Here is a 24,153-nt window from a genome sequence, read left to right as displayed (position 1 = left end):
AGTCAGGCGTGGTATAAGACAGAGGTGTCCTTTATCTCCCCTGCTTTTCGTGCTGGCAATTGAACCCCTCGCAGTCTGGGTCCGTAAAGATGCTCTGGTTAGAGGCTTTGAATCGACAACGGAACTCTCAGATCACATTGCATTATATGCGGACGATATTTTATTCTTTCTTACAGACCCGCTTAAATCAGGTCCCAGAATCCTGCGGATAATGTGTCTCTTCGGTGAAACATTTGGTCTCCATATGAATATTCATAAATCAACTATATGGCGAATGGGGGGAACACTTGGGAATAGTGGATAGGTGGCAGACCTACCACAGGCCTCAGAGGGGCTGCAATATCTGGGGGTCTTCTTGTCAGATATTCAGAGGATATCGTGGGACCGCAACCTAGGCATCGCGACCGAAAAGGTACAGACAGATATAAGTTCCTGGATGGGATTGCCATTATCCTTATACGGGAGATCTCCCATATTCAAGATGATTTCCCTCCTGCAATTACTTTATCATCTACAGAACAACCCCTATCCAATCCCGCTGTCTTGGTGTTGGGACATCCCAAGTGGTGTTACGCATGTGCTTCCATTCCACATACTGTGGTGGCATTGCAGCTGCGGATGTCCAATCCTATCATGCAGCCTCAAAGACCCCACACAGATTTCTTACATATACAGTAGGTCAGATGTCCTTGCCCTGCCACCCCCACTAGAGTAGTGATACTTACATGGCGCAATCGCTCCGCCGGATGGGCTGGTGGGGTTGGATTACACGCCAGACATCGCTATGGCGGAACCGACTACTGCTCTACCTAGCAGATCTCCAGGGTTTTCGTGGGTGGAGTCAGATAGGGATTTCTACTGTTGGAGATGTAATGCACTGCCTCACGCCCAAATCATTCCAAGTGCTAAGAGAAGAATATTCAATGCCCCATTCCCAGTTCTAAAGATACCTACAATTCCGCCAAGCCATAACGCCATACATAAACACTATCAAGTCGCTCCCAGACTTCAATTCATTGGAGGGTAAGGTTTTAATGGGTGACTTAAGCGAACACAAAATATCGAAAATATATCAATCTCTCATTACACATAGCAACACCAAGCTCAAGGCCCTAAAGACAGCATGGCAAGCAGATATAGGCCCCCTTGATACTGATGATTGGAGAGAGGCCCTGAAGTACCCCCGAGGGGCAGCCATCTCATCCCGTCTAAGGCTGATTCAATTTAAGTACTTACACAGGGCCTACTACACACGATATAGGCTGTGGAGAGCTGAAATAAAAGAATCCCCGTTATGCCTGCTCTGCCGGAAAGATCGGGGCACTTTCATACACACAGTGTGGACATGTACAGCTTTAGACAGATTCTGGACAGAAGTGTTAGCGGGCCTCGCAGAGGTCCTGGGGTAGGAACTTCGTAGGTCCCCTAGGTTAACCCGCTTCATATCACCAACGAGATTTTCAGTAATAGGTATAAGCGCTGTCTACTATGGCTAAGTCTAACACTCGCTAAATGGGATATGGCTAGATTATGGAGGTCCGATAAACCACCCTTGGTGAGTGCATGGAAAAAGGGGATGCATTTCTGTATGGGGTTGGATGGTTCCTGTTTTTCAGCCGTGTGGGTGCCCCCAGAAACATACGAAGATATGGCGGTGATGGACTGACTCCCGAGGTCTTCTCCTAGAACGTTCAATGTTGATTGCCAATGCCATAGATATTGAAGTGCAGACATAAGATCCAGTAGACAAAACAGAAAAAGGTAGTGGTGGATACAGGGGTCGCACCTCAAGATTACTGTATGTATGGGCTATAGAATAAATTTAGGTAGTAACCACACAAGAAAGAGTAGGAACGGTGCCACTCAGGGTAAAAAACCCCACTACCTAAGGTGTAGAAAACTCAAGTGACAGCTGTGACTTGTGACAAACTTACAAACAAGGAAACCCTGGCATTATATTAATGACAATATTCTGTCAGCCTAACTCAAGGAAAGCACAGAGAAAGGTTCTCTTGACACAGGAAACACGGAAAGTGTATTTAACTAAATACTCATTAGTTTATTTCATAGATAAAATATCAAGCTTTAATACAAACATTTACAAGGACTCAGACACTTCAGTCTGGATAATACAGTCAGAAAATCTCTACAATGAAGGAGATTGGAGTCCATTCCTTGTTGCAAGGAACATGAAAAAACAGCCAACACGCGTTTCTTCACCACCGTGACTTTCTCAAGGCTTAAAGTTGTGACAATTTTTTGGAGAAGTTGGACGGCTTGACAGACGTAATAAGAATAAGTCCGTAATAATCGTATACAAAGTCTATTAATGGTATCTAGGCCATTTCCGGTCTCCGTTGCCGTAGATGGCACATTTACTCGTATGTTGATAGAAGCCTATTTGTAAACTATATGATTGATGCACGTCGTGACTTATAAATCAAAATATTCTTTGAAGAAAAATATAGACGATGAATGGGCACTATGATAAGTCCCTTTACTTCTTCGTCGATCTCCGTTAAAGGCAGTCTCCTCCCGTCCGTGCTCCCATCTGTGCCAATCCAGTAGAGTGATATATGTAGCAAAGCACCATTATAGAACCATGGACATCGCCTGGGGGAAACCTAGTGCGACACAGACAAGTAATATCGCAGCAGGTTATAATGTTATAGTTTTGCTATTATTAATATGCAATGCAATGCTATTTTATGAGAAAAAATTATTTGTATATATAGCCCGTCGGGCTGTTTGAAAGCACGAAATGCAATAAAATTTGTTATGAACAAAAAAAAACACTTAATGAGCTAAATTAGTACTGTCTAGGCTTGCTGCCAAAAGATATTTCGTACTCCTTGCTTGGTTCCAGGAGGCCCCTCATCAGTGTGTCTTGATGTTTGCCCATTTATCTGCAAACCAACATTCCAAGTGAGGGCACCCATCAGCCGAATCAGGAGGGTGGAATATTAAGCGTGCCGGAGGGGAGATGCACAGCTACCTGCAGCAAGCCTCCCTACAAAATGGAAAGTAGCACATTGCTCCCAGCTCCAGTAGGAAGATCTTCCAAGATCCTCAGGAACTTTACGGCTAAAAGATACCCATGTAATGATACTTTTTGAAGATTGTCATTAGAAAACAGATCGAATGGCATAATGAGGGGATATAAATGTATTGCTTCAGGAATAACTGTTCCTCAGCCAAATGTTCCCAAAGTAGTGCCATCAGTTGGAGAGGAAAAACGTTGATGCGCTCTCTCTATCTTTTGCAGTAGTTTGTAAAAATCAGCTCAGAATAGAGGCATATTGCCCCCTGTAACAATATTTCAAAGCTTTGCAAGGATGTCAGATGCTTAATGGCTAGATCAGTGGTTCTTAACCTTTTGACTTCGGTGGACCCCCACTTAATCATTACTGGAACCCAGGGACCACCACTGAATCATTATTGGAATCTGAGGAGCCCCACGGAATAATTACTGGAAGTCGGGACCCCGGCTTAAACATGTTCAATAATTTGAACCACAAAACAATACATAAAAAATACAGAAACAAGCATTTATCACACATTTATACACCTGATGAAATATTCTGTTTAATTCACAAATAAATTTAAACAAATCTAAATTTGATTGGAAAGGTTGGAGTATTTCTAAATTTAATTGAGGACACTCATTGTCCATAATGATTCTGTTTGATGCATTCGCGCTGCTTCTATGAATCAATCTGACGGTACTGCCTTAATTTTTGCTTCCTGTTTCAAATTCCTTCACATTTTCAGGCTTTAAACTTTTCAATTGCATATTTTGCTATTTATTCATTTATACTTTGTAGGGAGCTGGCTTTTTATGTAGTGGGCCAATATAGGAGCACACTATGAAAAGAGTCCATATGATCCTTATTGGTTTGCAGGGCTTACATTATTAATCCCAAATGCTCTATTTGTGGTAGTGTGGTCGAGCAGGTTAGGTTTATCAGAGGGGAGTGCTAAGCATTTGTTACACGCACAGAGTCAATAAATGGAACACACACATAAGAAACAATTTGAGACCAATTTAGAAAAATACCACATATTTTTATATGATTTTAGACACCAAGATCATCAGAATCAGGTAAGTACTTTAGGACTTCGCTATTGTACAAGAAAACAGTAAAATAGTCAAATAGCGGTTTCTGAGGTATGAGCCTCGAACATGGTAATGTTATCCTATGGGAGAAACATACACTGCATACATATACTTGTGAACGGTTGTTGAAGGTGCCTTTTAGGACTTAAGGTACTTAGGGGCCAAGGTACAAAGAATCACCAGCAGCTCCATTGTACCTGCCCTGGTGTGTCCAGGTGCAGAGGTGCTGGTTGTGTCGGTAGTCTCAAGCGCTTCACATTAAGTCAATGGAAGTGTACCTGTAACAAAAATAAATGCTGCAATCGGGACAAGTCTGGCAGAACCCCAGGAGGGGCTCGGCTCGTGAGGGTCTTTAGAGCAAGGGAATGCAGTCAGTTTCCGTGGACCCGGGCTGGGGGGCTCGGGTGCAGAGTTGCTTTGTCCGGTGGGTCAATTGAGTTAGAGGCTCTCACTACTCTTGGGTGACCTGGAGAGGGGAAGAAAACAGGGCAGAAATGCCACTCTTGGTGTGGGCCTCACCTGTCCTGAAGCCCCTCGTCGACAGGTCAGCTTTTGCGGCAGTCGTGTCCAGACTGGACACTTAACAAGCCTTGGTTGCGGCAAATGCTCCAGTACCCAGGGTATTGGTGCAGGGAGGATCTTGGAGGGTGTAGCGCCGTGGTACTTGGCAGCCCGCAGACATTTCGGGTAATGTACCCATGGCCCCCCAGAGAGAGAGAGAGAGAGTAGGGAGAGAGAGAGTGGAGGGAGAGAGAGTGGAGAGTAGAGAGAGTGGAGAGTAGAGAGTGGAGAGAGAGTGGGGAGAGAGAGAGAGAGAGAGAGAGAGAGAGAGAGAGAGAGAGAGAGAGAGAGAGAGAGAGAGAGAGGAGAGAGAGAGTGGAGAGTGGAGAGAGAGAGACTAACTGAGATACAGACTGACTGACAGAGAGAGACTGAGAAAGAGACAGACTGAGAGAGAGACTGCTGAGAGAGAGAGACTGGCTGAGAGAGAGAGAGACTGACTGACAGATAGAGAGAGAGAGAGAGAGAGAGAGAGAGAGAGAGAGAGAGAGAGAGAGAGAGGCTGACTGACAGATAGACTGACTGACTGAGAGAGAAACTGGCTGACAGAGAGAGACTAACTGACAGAGAGAGACTGACTTACAGAGAGAGACTGACTGACTGAGAGAGACTGACTGACTGAAAGAGACTGAGTGAAAGAGAGACTTACTGACAGAGAGAGACTGACTGACTGAGAGAGAGACAGACTGAGAGAGAGAGAGAGACTGACAGAGAGAGACTGACTGACAGAGAGAGAACCTGAATGAGAGACTGACTGACCTGGAGAGACTGACTGACTGAAAGAGAGACTGACTGAAAGAAGGACTGACAGATAGACTGACTGAGAGAGAGACTGACTGACTGAGAGAGAGAGAGAGAGAGTGACTGACTGACTGAGACTGACTGGCTGACTGAGAGTGACTGACAGAGAGAGAGAGAGACTGACTGACAGAGAGAGAGAGACTGACAGAGAGAGAGAGCGAGAGAGAGAGAGAGAGAGAGAGAGAGAGAGAGACTGACTGACTAAGAGAGAGAGAGAGAGAGACAGACTGTGATGGAATCGATGTCAAAGTGTGTATAAAGCTTTGCAATGCCTCTTAAGATTGATATTGTTTGCTAATAAAAATGTGTTATCAAAATGTGCTCTTTGTAGTTACATCTGCTTTTGAAATACAGCATTGTCGCAATGTCTGTTTTGAAATGGGATTGACTTTTTTTTTACTTTAGCCCCACCCCCTACTTACCCCACCCCTACCGGTGCAGCCCTCAGCCACAAAACACACTGTAATTTTGGCCCCCGAGAGAAAGTTTGTGAGTAACCATGGTCTAGCGTCTCAAAACTCACTGGAGAGATGGGGTTGACCTCTTGGAACCACGGTGACCTCATCCTGATGAGATGCTCCCTCGTTGGGCCCTATGGCCAGCAAAACGAAGTACTAGACAAGTGCAGTCGGTGCCTGCAGATACAGTGAGATGGCTCTTCCACCCCAAGGGAGATGCTAAGTGGTTGTTAAAGCGCTGGACAGTCCTCCAAGGGTTTGGGGAGGATGTTTAGCTTCTGGACGAGTCAATCCTGCAATTGTTGAGGTTACCAGCAGTCATGCAGGGTTTGGTGCCCATTTCAGAGCAGGTCCTTTGTTCTTAGTCCTTCTTCTGTTCCCAGGTAGACACATCTGTCTGTCTGGTGTCGAAGTGACCCCCAAATACAAAATTAGGGGAGTGTAGGGTAGTAGCCAATGGGCTACATACTCTACACCCCCTATATGACCACTTCCTGAGAGGAGTGGACATAATCCTGACCCAGAGTTTCTAGTTTCACCCAAACCAAGATGGTGAAATCCTTCTTCGATGGTCCACTTCTGGTGGCCCACCTTAGGGGTGTGCTGAGCATGCAAGTGTGACATGTCTTCTGACTAGCTAATTTCTCGCCTGTTCTGGTGCCAAATGGGCCCCAGGGCGGGGGGGGGGGTGCCCCAGGTCTGGGGGAAGCCAGGGTCACATATTAAAGGCAACAAAGGCTTTGAAGCCTCTGACATTGATATGCTAAATCACTAGCCATCCTGCTAAAGGAGGTGTGACCACCTTCCCCCAGATCAGGCATTGTTTCTGGCCTCTGAGACCAAGGGCTCTCACTTATAGGGGGTCAGAAACTTGTCTGTTGTGGCAGGCTGGACGATACCAGTCAGCCAACACACTAGAGGACTAGTAGGTTTACGGGGCACCTCTAAGGTGCCCTCTGGGTGCATGTCACAATACATTTGATACTGTCAACAGTATAGATATATTGAGACAAGGTGTTTGATACAGAACACCATTATGTTTTGTGAACCCATTCAGTAGCTGGGTAACTCATAATGACCAGTGCCCAGTACATATGTTTAACATGGCTTCCTGATAACTTGCAATGTCTTAGAAATTGAATTAGACATCACAGGGGCATATTTGCCTATGTAGATGTGCCCTCACATGTAATATAATGCACCCTGGCTTAGGACTTTAAGGCCTGCTGTAGGGGTGACTTACATATAAGACATGCAGTGTACTTGGGCATTGCACACAGGGAGTGTGCAATGTCGTGTTTTCAGAATGGCTTGACCCACGTCACCATCCTGCAATGGCAGTCTCAATGCAGTTTTTGTGTGGCTCCCTTTGGGTGGCATAAAAAAATGCTGCTTCCCAAACGGACCCTTTTTAGTACCCATGCCTTAGGTACAATAGGTACCATTTACCAGGGACTTACAGGGGTGCTAAAGTCCTTACCATTTGGATTACAATTAAACATGATGCAGTTTTAGGAGAAGAGCACTGGCACTGAGACCTGGTTAGCAGGGACCCTGTGCACATCCAGTCAAGAACATCAGTACTAGTGGGCAAAAAGTGGGGGTGACCATGTCAAAAGGAGGCACTTTCCAACACACTGTATTAATGTGTTAATATTTAATTTTCTAAACAAAGCAGTCGAGGACCCCTTGAATAGGCTTTGCAGACCCCCTCGTGTCTCCAGGCCACCGGTTAAGAACTACTGGGCTAGATTATTCAACAGACAAACTGAGCAAATTGGGAAAATTGACTGAGCATCATCGGACGAGATCTTTGCTCTACTTATGACTTAGACAATAGATCTTGTAGAAAAGGAAAACCTTATATCTGGTTGGCAAATATAGTTAATCGGAAGATCTGACAAAACGAAAATACAAAGTTTGCAAACATTAAAATGTCATACTACAAATTATGAATGATGATACTAGAAAAATTAAGATTAATTTTAAGCGAAGCAAGGTTATTGCCAGTTCCATGTAACGGAACCACTGATTCATCTCCTCTCTTCACTTGTAAATCCCGATAAAGCAGTGGAAGAGCATTGACCCCAGCTTAGCGATCTCAGAAGAGATGGAGAGAACCAGAAAGATAGGATTGGAAGTAAGCAAGTGGGGAAAGCTAGCACCTGAGGATAATCCATTAACTGCCCAACAAAAGCACAGTGGATATACCTACCACAACAGTATTTACCTTCTGCATAATATACCTGTGCCTCTTAATTATCAGAGACATAGGCTCCTAGCCCACCACTGCAGAAACGTTCATTCTAAAGGCATCAAAATGTTTAATTTATTTAATTGATGCAGGGCAGTTTCAGAAAATCTTCAAACATGTCCATGAGTAGGTAGAACTTTAAGGGCAGATAATCCCCTCCATGGTGACTTCCACAGAGAACCGTCAAAGGCAGACCTAATCTTGACAACATATCCTAAAGAAATAAATTCTTGTCTTGGTGGAACAGTGAGGTGAAAAAATATCCTGAAGGAAAATTTGCACAAAATAGCAGTTAGCCCCATCTTATCAGACTACCAAAGAAATTATACACATGCTTCACAGCATAAATACGTTACAGGTCCAGTGTAAGCTAACAGAAAGTCAGTGTATCCATTGTCGAGCAGGGGCCGTATTACAAAAGGTTCACCAGGAGTGCAACGGGCATTTGCGCCCGCTTTGCGCGCACCCTGGGTACTTTGGTATTACAAAAGGGGCTACAGACGCTTGCGCGTCCCCTTTTGTAAAACCAATAGAGCTGGCGCATGTAAAATGCCAGCACTATCTTCAGAGTGTGTTCCCTCATTTGCATGGGGGCCTGACCCCATGCAAATGAGGTAATCCCTTTGCCTCTGCACGGCGCCATTTTATGGTCACGGGCGCAGAGGCCAAAAAGCTGTCCAAGAAGCTGTCAGGGGCGCACTGACAGTGCGCCACCAAAAAGGTGGCGCACTTCAGTGCGCCACCTGAGAGCAGCCTTCTGGGGGGGTAAAGGGGGTCCTATGGACCCCCCAGACATCCCCTTGCAGATGGATGAAGTCACTCACTGCACCGGCCTGCAAGGGGATCTCTAATCCCCCTTAAAAGTACAGGCGGGTTGCCGCCTGCACTGTGAAACATGGAGCAGCATAAGTTTGCGGCTGCCCTGGGGGCAGCACATTCTTTGTAAAAGGGCGCACTTTCCCTGTTTGTGCCCGGCATTCCTGTTTTAAGGTGTGCCGGGTGCAAACAAGGAAAGTGCGCCCTATACATGGGCCCCAGGGGTGCTTTTTGCCCTGCTCCTTTTTTACTTTATATACAAAGTACAGTCCAGTAAGCAATACCACCAAGTACAAGCAAGTACTTTAGGGCAAAATGAGGTAAGCAGACCTCTCTCCTTTTTGGCTTTGTCCTTGTGGTATGCACGCCCAATGTCTTTGAAGACTGCAATGAATGAAAATAACATAAGAATAAGTCCCTACGTGCTCAGGCAAAGAGAAGAAATGTCATTTTGCAACTGACCGCAAAATAATGAGTTTTCCCTACCTTGGATAAGCATTTGCAATCCCATTTAGCCTTAATATTCTCAGAGAAGATGCTCCCAGTATATCTGTAATGGCAGCACAGGGAGTATAGTGGTTTGTCTGGTAGTATAAGGCATACATTTGGACATACATTTCAAAGGTCTTGCAAGTAAAATTTTAAAGCACCCTGTTCAATCGTGCTGAAGTGTTGGAGTTGCATTCTCCCTCACTAATGGTGTCTAGAAGCCTCTGGAGATGCAGCTTGTAGATACTACAGACAGCCCAAATCTATGTTTTTGTTTAACACTATATAAACTGCAACTTAGTTGAACATGTACTGCAAATTATATCAGAACAAATATATACACCTTCACAACCACCCGACATTCCACTCAAAGTAAAAAATTGTATTCTCACTCATACATGTGCCAGTCATACTTCATCCATTCCTACTCTTTCAGCCTGAAACACATTAAAAACCTTATGACATATGGAACCAGACCATATCGTAGGGTGTGGGGTATATTCCCATACAGATTTTTTTAGTACAATACATTGGAACTGGCTATACTGAACAGCAGTAGCATATAGAAAACAATGATTAGCTTATCCAGTAGTTTGTCATTACAATGATTATGAGTTTTTCTGGTTCCGATTCAGGTTATAGTGGTGCTGATGCACGTTTCGGTGCACGACCAAAATGCAGTACCACCTTCTTCAGGGTGCTACATGGTCAGAATTAAAACAGGCTAGAAAGGGAAGGCGGGGGTCCTTGACAGTAACTTTGAAACATCTATCACAAGTTCACAAAGGTGTATGTGGGGGGAGGAAAGCACCCAAATAGCCTTGGGAGCTAAGCAGGTATCAACCAAGGGGCCAGACAGGGCCTTTCAAGGGGCAGCGCCCTCTAGAGATGGGGACTGGTGTGCCATATGATGTACACTGGGTATACTAATGAGGTTAAATTCGCAACTGACGATGAGGTTGATGACACTCCCCAGTCGGTGGGCACTTCAGAGGTGGATCACCGGATGTAACCTAGCCTCTATGGTGAACTTCAACAGTGGTACTCGGAGAGAATCAAAGTAGCATCACAAGTCATAATGCCAGATCCTGCTCAGCACCAAAAGCGGTACCGCTGTGGCTGAGATTGCGGCAGTGGCGTAGGAAGGGGGTGCAGTAGGTGCAGGGTGCCTCGGGTGTCATCACTGAGGAGGGTGACAAAATGGCAAAAATATGTGTTTTTAAACACATATTTTTGCCATTTTGTCATTTTCCGCACTGGGTACCACCTGACTATGCTACGCCACTGGATCGCGGGAAGTCTCCAAGAACCGTTTTATATGTATTTCCAAAAATGCTTTTAGGCCCTACATACATCTGTACCTGTAGCCTTGTGCTCCATGCAGATGAAACTACTGTTCCAATCCCCCTAAGCAGCTTATACACGCAGGTGCATCACCCGCATCTTCTCCAGAAGCAATCACCAGAACTGGCCCTGCTAGGCGATGTTAGTCTCTATTATTTTATAAGCGGTAGATACTCCCCTAGTCTTGGAGCATCTTCTGCTGGTGACTGGATAACCAACAGATCCAATTGTCCCATTCGCTTCATCTTTTGTCTGGCCGTCGAACGTGTTGGTCAAAAGTTAAAAGTGGAAAAGAGATGTTCCCAATTTGCCTTTGTGATTAGTTAATGTTGAAATGAGTTTTTTTTTTTCCAACGGAGAAAAGCATAAAAATGTTATAGTCTGCTTCTGGAAATATATAAAATTTATACCAAACATTTTTGTAAAAAAGTGCATTTGACTAAGCTTTTTTCATTGCTCCCTAAAACGTCTACAGATTGAGATTACAAGTGTTTCAGCAATGAGGACTGCAGTATAATAGTTATGCTTACAGACAGCATGTACACATCTCTTGCTGTGCATACTAATTAAGTGCAGCCCACACTGAAACTGTGCCGGTGGCTCTGTGTTTTGTGATTTCCACACTAAGTTCTATTGAGCCAAAAACACATTATCCATTCCTTGAAATAGTAGAGTTTCAGACTGTACTGTAGCACTCTTCTAATCACCCATTGCATGAGTTCCATACTTTAGGCTGGTACCGTATTTTGAAGTACATTTTTAAGCAAATCTACGCTCTTGTGATACTGATATTAAATGGCTATTTACTCGAGGAACGTCTGCGCTCTGCAAATAGACCCAAACAGTGTTGGCTTTGAAGTAGTGTGAACATGCATTTGCAATGCAGTAGGTCTCGCAATTGAGAGATTTTTAGCTATTGGTATTGTAAATGTTAATGCCTTTTATTTATGTGTTTAAACAAGTAAGAAACACCCAGGGCAAGGTGGACAGAGGCACGTCTGTGTACGCAAGGACAGGCACAACCCGATAGACACACCTCAGATAGACAGCTGCACAGGCAATGGCATCAGCGACGAACAGAAACGCAGATGCACAGAAAAGGTGCAACTTGTAAATAGCCAAAGACAGCACCAAAGCCACAATCAGCACCTATGAAGACGCACAAACCACCACCAGCCAAGGACAGATGCGCAGAGATGTGTTGCCTCTGTTAGGCCAAGCACAGCCCGAGAGGCAAACTAACAACACACCAGAGACAGTGCCTATTTGCAGACAAGCAGTGACACACACACACACGCACAATCAAAGTCTAGAAACAGAGAAGAGCAGACTCAAAGCTATAGGTGTTGACTATGAACATCCAAGGACGGTCGTGCACATTATGAACATCCAAGGATGGTCGTGCAGCCAGAGGCACCACCTATGGAGGGCCATCAACAGCTTAGGTCAGCTAGCAACAGGTAATATCTGTTGGGCCAAAAGTACGCACCTTCTGTGAACAGAAAATTTAAGTTATGGGAGAGTCAGCCAGACATAACAATGACAAACTTTCACACCTCACAAATATGCTAATGACATTTAAATTAACAGTCTCTGCACAAAGTTTTTAAAAAAGCCCCAAAACTGGGCAAAATCTGCAGCAATGGCCAACGTCTGGGTGCACATTTCCCCCACCCTGTAGTTCTGGTTTGCACCAGACATTGCTGGTATGCGCCTGCCTGCGTAAACTAATAATCAAGGCCGTCCTGCCAGTGTGACAATCTATTTCAGGAAATAGAAATACTAGATCGAGGTTGGTACTGGAGTGGGGGATGAGAGCAGACAACGCCAATTTGCACCACATCTGTTGTCCCCACAATTGCCATATCAGTGTTGTGTCATGCTATACACATGTGTGTACTGCGCATAACGTTTAAGAGGTTTGGCAGGCCGTGTTTTTGTCATACTATGGTCTTCTCTGTATTCATATTAATTTCTACATATTTAAAAAAAAAAAAAAAAGAAAAAAAAACACACAATGACTTGCTGACTCGCTTTTCTGTTTGATTATTAATGCAACAAATCCTCAGTGCGAATGAGAATCATCTCCAAATCCCGCAAAAGCGTCACCCCACTACCTCTCGCACAAGCTTCCTTACGAAACCCCAGCTACAATTCCAGGAAACGAAGAAAAAACCTATAATCTCCACAGCCGCTTGTTCAGTTCAGCGCGGAGGAGTCTCAGCCCCACTCCCTCGAGCTCCCAAAACAGGTCAAAGACAAGCATTTACAATGCACATACAACAAGTAAATAGTGCTCACCCACTAGATTAAGCATGCTGTGTTAGGGGTGAAGTAAAAGGTCCAATCCTTATGAGCAGTACCAAATTGAGACAGGGCACCAAGCCGGGACTAACTAACCTCATAATGAATCGGAAGCCAGCGTTTATGAAGGACAATGACAGTAGCCAATTACAAATATGGGAGGAGAGTGTGCGAGGCTTCCACAGCATACTCTACTTCAGCATGCCTCGCAGAGCGACAAGCGCATGCGCGCTGGTGCTAGGCTCGACCTAAAAAGGGTCTCAGTTCCACACTGGATAATGGGGCAGTGGGGCAAAAGCGCCAAGACTAGGTTCTGTGCCCTGTACAACATCATAAATATCTGTGCAGGTTGAGAGCTAGGCCTTACAAGGTAAGTGTATAGATACTGTGTTTTTTTATAACACAAAATGATTATCAAGCCTATCTCGCTTGTCTGTCCTCCCACTTGCAATCCTACCAATTCGCTCTGCCTTACTTTGGCAATTACCCACAGATGTCTTCTACTGTTTGCATGCAACGCCTTCTGAAATTGTTACTTTGTGTCTTCTTTTATGAACAGGGAATGCGTGCAGTGCAAAGCTTTCAACAAAGGAGAAAAGAAAGATGTGTGTGAACAAGAGTGCAAGAATTTCAACACTACAATTGTAGAAAGTCGGGACAAGTTACCACAGCCAGGACAGGCTGATGCTGTGACGCACTGTAAAGAGAAGGGTGAAGATGACTTTTGGTTCTACTTCACATACTCTGTAAATGAAATCAATGGAGCAGTTGTCCACGTGGTAGGCAAACCAGGTATTAAAAAATTAAATTTTGCTTTCACCTTTTTTTAAATTGTTTTTATGTTGTATATTTTTTTTCAGTGAATACAGACATATAGATTAAATGACTGCACAGTCATGAAAAAGTGATCGCTTCTCGTAGTATAGCTGTATATAGCTGTATATAATGTAATCAAATATGTTCAATCTCATCTGCATAGGCAGTTGCTTACAAGAATTAGGTTACCAAAATAACCTACCTAGTGACCAAGTTTGTGTGTGATTCAGTGTAGTTGACGGTTTCTCACAATTGCAATCGTACATATATAGTCAAGCCTGCGAAGCCTCCCCTTCTGGCTCACTAGTCTCTTTCCCTACCAGATATGTACAGTATGTTTCCCATATATTTTTGGGTCTGTTCCGCAGGGGGAGCAATTCGTTATATGCCTAACTTGGGTGTTACAGTAGATCATATCTCTATGCCACTCCTCCAATAAGGGTGTCGGGCCCCTGGCCCATCTCATCACCACTCGCCATTTTGCTAATAAGAGCCTGTTAGAAATGGGGGTCTCTAGTTGGCATGGATTTGAACCCTTTTCCAAGTAGGGACCCTTCTTCCTAGTCTGGGTAAGGGAGTTACACTCCCAAAATAACCCCTGTTCATCCCCTTGGTAGCTTAGCATGAGCAATCAGGCTTATCTCAGAAGTTGTGTGTAAAGCATTTGCACATAACCAACTGTAATACAAAACACTACAAAAGGACACAACACCAGTTTAGAAAAATATCCAATATTTTTATATATCCAAAACAAGACCAAAACAATAAAAATCCAACATACAGTACTTTAAAAACATATACTTTGCAAGATATCCTTAAAATTGCGAACTACCTCAAAAACTCAGTTCGCATTAGTCGGTGGCTCCCTCCGGGTCTACCACGATGCTGAAAACAAAAGAGTCTAACAGCTCCAGCTGACCACGTCGGTACGGGCAGCGAAAATGCAGACAGACTCAGTAACAGAACCTTTCTCGTTGCGGCTGGCATGTTGGTGCGAGCCGGTCGGGGCAAACGTTGCATTGCAAAATGGAAGCGATGCAGACTGCTGTGCCCTTCTCAATGCGGTGCAGGCAGCAGCTAGGTGACGATCGTCCAGACGGCGTCGGTGAGACCAAGGCTTACGGTGCAGGGTGAGGTGGTGCTGGATGCGGTGCTGGCAGGTTGCGGTGCAAGCGACAGAGCCGGTTAGCAGGAGCTGGCGTAGGTCGGCCCAGACTGCTTTGTGGAATAAGGCGGTGTGCCGTGAAACTTACGAGTGGTGCCTCCCACCAAAATGTGGTCACGGGTGTTGAAGTCAGCCGCAGCAACGGCGTCAGTGAGACCAGGATGGCTAAGTGAAGGCGAGGTGGTGCAGAGTGCGGTGTCCAGAGGTCACTGTACAAGCAGCGGCTCGGTGGCGACGGCGTCGGTCGTCATCATCGGTGAAACCAGGGTTGCGGTGCAAAATGCGAATGGTGCCTTCTACGGTGCCATAAGGACACAGAGCCAGCGACGGAGTTGGTTGCGTTTCCCTTCTCTGTGGCAACTGAAACAGCGGTTGCAGGAGCGGTACCCAGAGTTTGGCGAAGTCTTTACAGTCCCTGAGACTTCAGAACAAGAGGCAAGCTCTACTTCAAGCCCTTGGAGATACACAGCACAAGTTAAGAAAGTTCAGTCCAGTCCTTTCACTGCCCAAGACAGAAGCAGCAACTGCAGGCCAACCCAAAAAAGCAAAAACACAGCAAGGGAGCAGTACTCCTCCTGGCAGCTCTTCTTCTTGGCAGTTTCATTGATTCCAGCGAGTTCTAAAATGTTGGGATCTGAGTCCCAATATTTATACTCAAAATCCCTTTGTTCTCTCAGGCAGAGAGTGTCTGTGCTTAGTCCAAACCAGTTCTGTTCTCTCTGGCCTAGCTTCCTGGCAGGAGGTGGAGACCGCATTCTGGAAGGCAGAGCAGGCCCATTAGGGTGAAAGGCAAAAATCCTCCCCCTACTCTAAATGCAGCCCTGGTCTATTCAGCACAGCCCTGACTCATCCAGACTCTCTGGAGACACTGCATATACCCAGCCCCTGTCACTCCAAAGCCAGACAGTCAATACACATCCTAGCAGAGGCACACTGGATGGCTAAGCAAGAAAATACCTACTTTCTAAAAGTGGTATTTTAAACACAGAATGTAAAAATCACCCTCATTAAAAGATGCATTTTAGCATTCTGAGTTCAGGCATACTAAACTTTATTTTCCTACCTTGTTCCCAGGAGTAGTTATGCTTATAAGATGTTATAAGCAAACTCCCCAATCTATCCTATGGGAACAGGTAGCCTTGCAATAGTGAAAAATGAAATTGGCAGTATTTCACTATCAGAACATGCCACACACACCAGGGCATGCCCCATCTTTCACATAGACTGCACCCTGCCTACAGGTGACTAACATGCAAGAAGAGCAAAGGTTGGGGCCTGGCAAGTGGGTACACTTGCCAGGTCGACATGGCAGTTACAAACTGCACACAGACTCTGCAGTGGCAGGTCTGAGTTACCTTTACAGGGCTACTTCTGTGGGTGGCACAATAAGTTCTGCAGGCCAACTTGTAGCATTTGATTTACAGGCCCTGGCACTCTCGGTGCACTTTACTAGGGACTTACCAGTAAATCAAATATGCCAATCATGGAAACACCAATCCATAAAACAATTTACAACAGGAGCATTAGCACTTTAACACTGAACAGCAGTGAGAAAGTGTGCAAAGACGCTAAACCAGAGTCAAAACTGGGAGGTCAGAAAGCAAAAAGACAGGAGAAACACACCAAAGATACCAAGTCTAACACATGCCCGCTCCAGCTGGAAGTAGGGAGAACTAGCCAACCTCCTGGGAGTTCTCTTCACTAAGGCGGAAGAACCTGGACAGACCATCAGCGTTGGCGTGTTCTGTGCCAGGGCGGTGTTCCACCGTAAAGTCCATTCCCTGTAGGGAGATGGACCACCTCAACAGTTATGAGTTGTCACCCCTCATTTGTATCAACCATCTGAGGGGCCTGTTGTCTGTCTGAACTCGGAAGTGAGTCCCAAACAGGTAGGGTCTTCGCTTCTTCAGTGCCAAGACCACAGCAAAAGCTTCTCTTTCTATTGCACTCCACCTCTGTTCCCTGGGGAGTAGCCACCTGCTAAGGAAGACTACAGGCTGGTCTAGGCCCTCTTCATTCAGTTGTGAGAGCACCGCTCCCACACCATGCTCTGAAGCGTTAGTCTGCACTACGAATTCCTTGGAGAAGTTGGGTGCCTTGAGCATGGGCGCCGTGCACATGGCTGCCTTCAGGGCATCAAAAGCTTTCTGGCAGGACTCAGTCCAGATCACCTTCTTGGGCTGCTTCCTGAAAGTCAGCTCTGTTAAGGGGGCAACAATGGTCCCATAGCCCTTAACAAACCTCCTGTAGTAACCGGTGAGACTTAAGAAGGTTCTCACCTCTGTCTGGGTCTTGGGGGGCTCCCAAGCCAGAATGGTGTCAATCTTGGACTGTAGGGGCGCCACCTGGCCTCTTCCTACCTGATGTCCCAAATACACCACAGAGCCCTGCCCGATCTGGCACTTACTGGCCTTGACCGTGAGGCCTGCCCTCTGCAGAGCCTTCAACACTTCCCAGAGGTGCTGCAAGTGTTCTTCCCAGCTGGAACTGAACACTGCATTGTCATCCAGGTAGGCGGCACTGAAATCCTCCAGCCCAGCCAACACCTGGTTGATTAACCCCCGAAAGGTGGCAGGGGCATTCTTCAATCCAAAGGGCATCACCCGGAATTGGTAATGCCCCTCTGGGGTCGAGAATGCTGACCTCTCCTTGGCCTCATCGGTTAAGTCAATCTGCAAGTACCCAGACGTCAAATCAAACGTGCTGAGGAACTTGGCAGCTCTCAACCGATCAATGAGCTCTTCAGCTCTGGCAATGGGGTGTGTGTCAGACCTGGTGACGGCATTGAGCCCACTGTAGTCCACACAGAAACGCAGCTCCGGGGTGTCATCGGTTGCAGCAGCCTTTGGGACCAAGACCACTGGGCTGGCCCAAGGACTGTTGGAGGGCTCTATCACCCCTAACACCAACATCTTAGAGACTACCTCTTTGATGCTGGTTCTGACACGGTCAGCCAACCAGAAAATCTTGTGTTTCACAGGAGGGCTGTCACCAGTGTCTACGTCATGGGTGCAACAGCTAGTAACACCTGGGGTCAGAGAGAATAGTGTGGCGAACAGTCCCAACAACTGGTGACAGTCACCCTGCTGCTCTGGGGTCAGTGTAGGGGAGAGGATCACACCTTCCACTGACCCATCGTGTTCCTTGGTGGACAGGAGGTCAGGGAGAGGTTCACTCTCCTCTTCCACCCCATCATCTGTCGCCAAGAGCATGCTCACTTCGGACCTCTCAAAGTGCGACTTGAGGCGGTTCACATGTAGGACCTTCAAAGGGTTCCTGGGAGTCTGCAAATTCACCAGGTAGGTGACATCACTTTTGCGCTCCACCAACTCAAATGGCCCAGTCCACTTGTCCTGCAAGGTACAAGGTTCCACCGGGGCCATGACCCACACTTTCTGACCAGGCTGAAACTCTACCAGAGTGGCATTATGGTTGTACCAGTGTTTCATCTCCTCCTGGCTTTCTTCCAGATTCGCCTGAGCGAGTTTCCTGAAGCGGGCAGTTTGGTTCCTGAAGGCCAGCATGTAACTAAATAGATCCTGGGGAGTTTGCCTGGGAGCTGCCTCCCAGCCTTCCTTGACCAAACTAAGAGGTCCTCTCACAGGGTGCCCATAGAGAAGCTCAAAGGGACTGAACCCTAGAGATTTCTGTGGTACCTCCCTGTTTACAAAGAGGAGGCATGGCAAGAGGATGTCCCACTTACGCCTCATGGGTTCTGTTAGAGCCTTGATCATGCCTGTCAAGGTTTGGTTGAATCTCTCCACCAAACCGTTACCTTGTGGGTGGTAAGGAGTGGTGAACTTGTAGGTTACACCCCACTCCTTCCACAGGGATGTCATATACTTAGATATGAAATTAGATCCACAGTCAGAAACCACTTCTGTAGGGAAACTCACATGGGAAAAGATCCCCATTAACGCCCGACCACCACTGGTGCTGTTGTCGTCCTGAGAGGGATTGCCTCCGGAAACTGGGTGGCATGGTCCACCAAGACCAGGATGTAACCGTTGCCCATGGCTGACTTGGGATCCAGTGGCCCCACAATATCCAGCCCCGCCCTTTCAAAAGAGGTTCCAGTAACTGGAAAAGGTTGGAGAAGATCCTTACACTTCCTCCCACTCTTACCACTTGCCTGGTAAGTTTGGCAAGACCTGCAATGTCCATCTGACTGCCTTCGCATTTGGGGCCAAAAGAAGTGGGTGACAAGCCTGTCAAAGGTCTTGTCCCGCCCCAAATGTCCTGCCAAAGGCACGCCGTGAGCCAGACCCAGTAGGAAGGTCTTGAAGCGCTGGGGTACCACCAGCACACGGGCTGACCCAGGCTCAGCAACCTTAGGCTCGCTGTACAGGAGACCATTCTCCCAGTAGATCCAGTGTGATCCAGACTGATCACCAGCGGCCTGGTTTTCAGCCTGCTGCCGCAAACCTTCCAAGGAAGGGCATTCTTTCGGCTCCCTGCAGAATTCCTCCCTGGTGGGACCACCTTCTTGCTGCCAATGGGTCAGCTCAGATAAGTCCCCCAGTTCAGCTTCCTGCTCCCCTGTAGGTACTGGGGCGTCCCCCTCAAGTTCAGCCTCCTCCCAGACCGTGGGAACCTCAGGGGTGGGTTTCCCGAGCCCCTACCCTTTCTCTTGGCAGGATCCTGGGCCACTGTTTCAGCCTCCAGGTCCTTCTGATCACCCTTTCCGGTCGCCATTGACCGAGTGGTCAAGCATGCCCACACTGGCAACCCAAGCATCACCAGGTGGGACCTGAGCTCAACATCCCTCCACAAGGACTGCTCCAGATCGTTACCTAGCAGACAATCTACAGGCATGGTAGGGCTCACAACCAACAACTTTTGCTTTTGTCACCCTAAGTGGGAAGGGTATGCCCAGACGTGGGTCCCATGCCCACTGTGCCACTGGATTCAAGCTAGCCTGGCTGATGAGTGGTGATACCCCAAAACCTGTCCCAGGATGCTTGTTTCTGGTGCAGGGAGGACCTGGCCTGACAGTTTGGGCTGGACTGTTTCCCTGGGGAGCAGGGTCAAGACTAATTTGTATACGACTAGGTCCAAACTGGGGTGGCGTGGTGAACAGAAAAACAATGGATTGAAACCAGATCTGTGATTGTGATTGGGGGGTGAATGTTTGATTTGTTCAGCATTCCGTCCATCATTTGTTCTTTTTACCACCCTCAATGCCACCTCTATGACACTTCACTTGACGATACTCCATTCGACGACACTCCTCTGTACAACACTCCACTCCACTGTATGACACTCCGAAATACTCTATGGCACGCCACTTAACTCTGCACCACTTCACTCTAGAAGACTCTACTCCACTACTCCACTGTGTGCCCCTACACTCCACTCTACTTATTTCTACGATGCTCCACTCCACTATATGACACTTCACTGTAGTCTACGACACACCACTTTACTGTACGTCACACCACTCTATAAGACTCTACTCAACTGTATGTCCCTCTACTCTACGCCACTCTACCAGACTATACTGTACAACACACCACTCTACGATACTCCACTCTATCACACTCCTCTATACTCTATGTAGCTTCTCTCCACTCTGTGCCTCTCCACTGTACTCTAGGACATGCCATTCCATTCTACATCCCTCCACTCTAGAACACTCTACTCCACTTTATGCCACTCCGCTCTATGGCGTGCCACTCTACAGAACCCCATTGTATGACACTCTCCTGCACTCTACATTATCACACTCCACTCCACTCCACTCCACTCTACAACGTTATACACCAGTATGTCCCAATCGACGACGCGCCACGTGAAAACATTCTACTCAATGATTTGAAACAAATAATTATAAAAAATATTTAAAAAATCAAATTCACTGAAAAAATCCAAATGTTAAAGCTTAGTTATAGTTATAAAAACATTATTTCTTTTTTCCATCCATACCCAACTTAAACTTCCCAAACCTTAGAAAATCATAAAGTTAGAGTTATAACTTAATTATAACTTGTGCCCCATCCAAAACATCCTATACCTCGCACACCTCCTTACACAGTGTTGTGAACTCACTAGGCTCACAGCATTAACTGTAACTCAGCACTCTACCATGCACAGTGTTCTCATAAATAATTTCATTACAAGCCATATATCTTGTTAGGAATCCTATCATTTAACATGCTATAAGTGATGTAATATGAAACGGTATAAGCAGGAAAAAAATGCTTTAAGTTTTACAGTTTTGATTCCATCAAGCTGGCTTCAGGTATGCCACAGTTGTGCCATAAATACAGAATGTTAGCAGTCTAGGTGTTCGTTAGAACACTGTGGGAAGCTGCAGCAGAACACAGGGGAATCAGCTGACAGGCTGCTGCTGGAAGTACATGTTTTACTCAGAACATCAGATTTTATCCTCACATGGCTGCAAAAGATAGCGTCAACTTATAAAAAATGTGCTCTCAGTTTACTTTCCAGAGCTCTCTCCATAACCTCTATGAGAAAATCGTAATAGAAAACAGTTTTCTCTCAAACATGGTTGATCAAGTTCCAGCTGAGGATCAGCACTTTTCACAGGGTAAAGTCACCTTAGAACACACCACAATTCCTAAAATTAGTCCTGTATCACTACCAAATTACTAAAATCTGTCATTACCATTTATATGTGCACCTCATTTTGACCCTGAAAGTCAGCCTTAGGCTATATGCATTTTAAAGGGGACTATGTCTCCAAATCCTGAATGGTTGCCACAACATGTTGTCCATGTTGTGAGCCGCCATTCAAGGGAAGGCAGGTCCCCTTGAGAACCCCTCCACCGCGACATGCACCTTGACATCAGGGTGGGCTCACCCTATCCCCTTATATATTTTTTTAATTCATTTTCAGGAAGCAGGAACCATGTCTCAGAGTCCTTTAATGGCTGCCTCAATATATTGCTCAGGCTGGCAAACCAATCAGGATTGACTGTTCCCCTTTAAAGTGGTTAGATATCTGGACACCAGTTTATCAGATGTTAGTGATGTGAACATTCCCCCGCCAGCACACCTGGCCATCTATCATGACCCAACTTTCGTTACAATTCTGAGTATCCATAGCCACAGACGGGTAGAAACACCTTTGGGCGCGGCTAAGATTTGTCTATTTTGACACTGGCACCTTAGTTCTGTTGCCTTCTGTGAAAACTGTCTAACAGAGCTTTCATGGGTTGCTCTTTGAGAAAAAATAATGCACAAAGTGCACAACCAACTGGATGTCTTTACTCACGCCTGGGTGCCTTTACTTTAAAACACAGCAACTGACACAGAAGGCACAACTATCGGGGCCGATGGAGGATCACCATCACAGTATGACTAGACGCAATTCACCAAATGAGTACTATGTGGCACACTCGCCCTTCCCCCCTTGCAGTTTACTCTCAGACAAGGACTTAACATTCGATTTGACTACTGTCCCTGGAATACTATTGCCCCCGATTCCAAAGTTGCAGTTGACCATGCTTAGAGACCTCACACTGAGACAACATTCTCTTGAGCATTGTGTACCTTTTCTGAATTAACACAAATCGAATATTCATTTTTACACATACCCTAAAAGACAACAATACCCTCCGAAGCAGGTATACATTGGAGGGAATTGCATTATTTAGGAGAGAGTGAATATGAGAACCATCCCAGCTGTTGCATGGTGCTTGTTGGTAGTGTTTTATTTACAGACTAGGGGCCACATGCATTAACTTGAAAACCTGTTGCAAAAGGGCAGATTTGCAGAATCTACCCCTTTGCAAACCCGTATTTTTGCATTTGGTATGCCAAATGCAAAAAACGCAATTTAAGGAATCGCAAAATGTGTGATTACTTAAATTACGATTGCATTTAAAGAAGCGCAAATTTCGATTCTTTCAGTGCAATGCATTAAACAAAAAAAATTGCAATTTCGCAAATATGAATCGTAAAATACCGTCATTCTAAAGTTAATGGTAATTGGTGATTTCTTTGAAAAATGCATTCCCATGTTACACACACACATTCCCTTGGGGCATGTGTGTGGGCAACATGTGGATAAGTTGTAATTTCAGGGGTGCAACAGGATGTCCTTTTGCCCCCCTTGCACCCTTGATATTGCATGCGCAATTTGCGAGTACCTATTGGGTACTCGCAAATTTGCCTCTAGGCCCATAGGAATGAATGGGAATCAATTCCTTAATTGTGACTCGCAATTTGCGAGTCACAATTAAGGAATGTGTAGGAATCGCACATTTGTTTGCGATTCCTACATGCATAGGCAATAGCGATTCTTTAATTGCAATTCTTTAAAAATCGCAATTAAAGAATCGCTATTGTCTATTTTGATGCATGTGCACCTAGATTTCCAATCTATATTATCAACTTTGATTTCAGCTTCTTCACCTGTAGAGGGCATTAACCTGGTCTATTCTGCCTTCCCTATTTTCCATCCGATCATACGATCTTCTTGTTCACGTTCTTTGGGTGAAGATCTTCCACTGTGCTTGAACACATACTTAATGTTAGCTAAAAGTATATACTAGCTCCTTAAATTAGTTTTTTTCTTATAGTGCGTGCTATTATTATTTTAATAAATGCCACCCCTGTGAAAAGGTGGCTACTCCTTTTAGGTATCATTTACTATACTATGAAAAATTCTTATGAAAATTGAATAAAGAAACTGCTATCGAGCAACGTGCGCAATGATTTGCATTCTCTGCTGCAATTGAACAACGTGCCTAGTACGGCTCCTGCATTAATTTGCCTTTCAGCTGTCCCCTGTATATTAAGTTCATCTATCTTTTCCTCCTTCCTTCTTCTCATGGCACCACCTCATCCTACGCCCCTTCTGGTTATCCCTACCTTCGGTTATTTCCGTCACTCACACCCCCACTCCGGTAAATTCCCTCACCTTCAATCCCTCTTACTATTATCTTTTAGATATACACCGCTCTCCCCCTCCGGCATAAGTTTATGCTTCAATGCACCACACTATGCTATTACCCACAACTCCTTCACCTTTCCTTTTCCCGCATTTTTAACTCCCTTTTTT

General features: G+C 45.7%; 1 protein-coding gene and 1 long non-coding RNA gene across 3 annotated transcripts in view; one reads left to right on the top strand and one right to left on the bottom strand.

Moving 5' to 3' along the window:
• LOC146789600 (uncharacterized) overlaps positions 1–24,153 on the bottom strand; it is a 192,862-nt gene that overhangs the window by 58,334 nt on the left and 110,375 nt on the right. The window lies entirely within an intron of this gene.
• LOC146789601 (integrin beta-1-A-like) overlaps positions 1–24,153 on the top strand; it is a 319,722-nt gene that overhangs the window by 259,311 nt on the left and 36,258 nt on the right. For both annotated transcript variants that reach the window (XM_085631859.1, XM_085631858.1), the window contains exon 14: positions 13,704–13,936. In XM_085631859.1, coding sequence (XP_085487985.1) covers positions 13,704–13,936 — 233 coding nt within the window. The remainder of the gene's footprint in view (positions 1–13,703; positions 13,937–24,153) is intronic.

This window comes from Triturus cristatus, chromosome 10, assembly GCF_964204655.1.
Source record: "Triturus cristatus chromosome 10, aTriCri1.1, whole genome shotgun sequence".
Classification (NCBI taxonomy): domain Eukaryota; kingdom Metazoa; phylum Chordata; class Amphibia; order Caudata; family Salamandridae; genus Triturus; species Triturus cristatus.
Note: the sequence above shows the minus strand (reverse complement) of the source record. Positions and strands in the feature narration are given on the sequence as shown.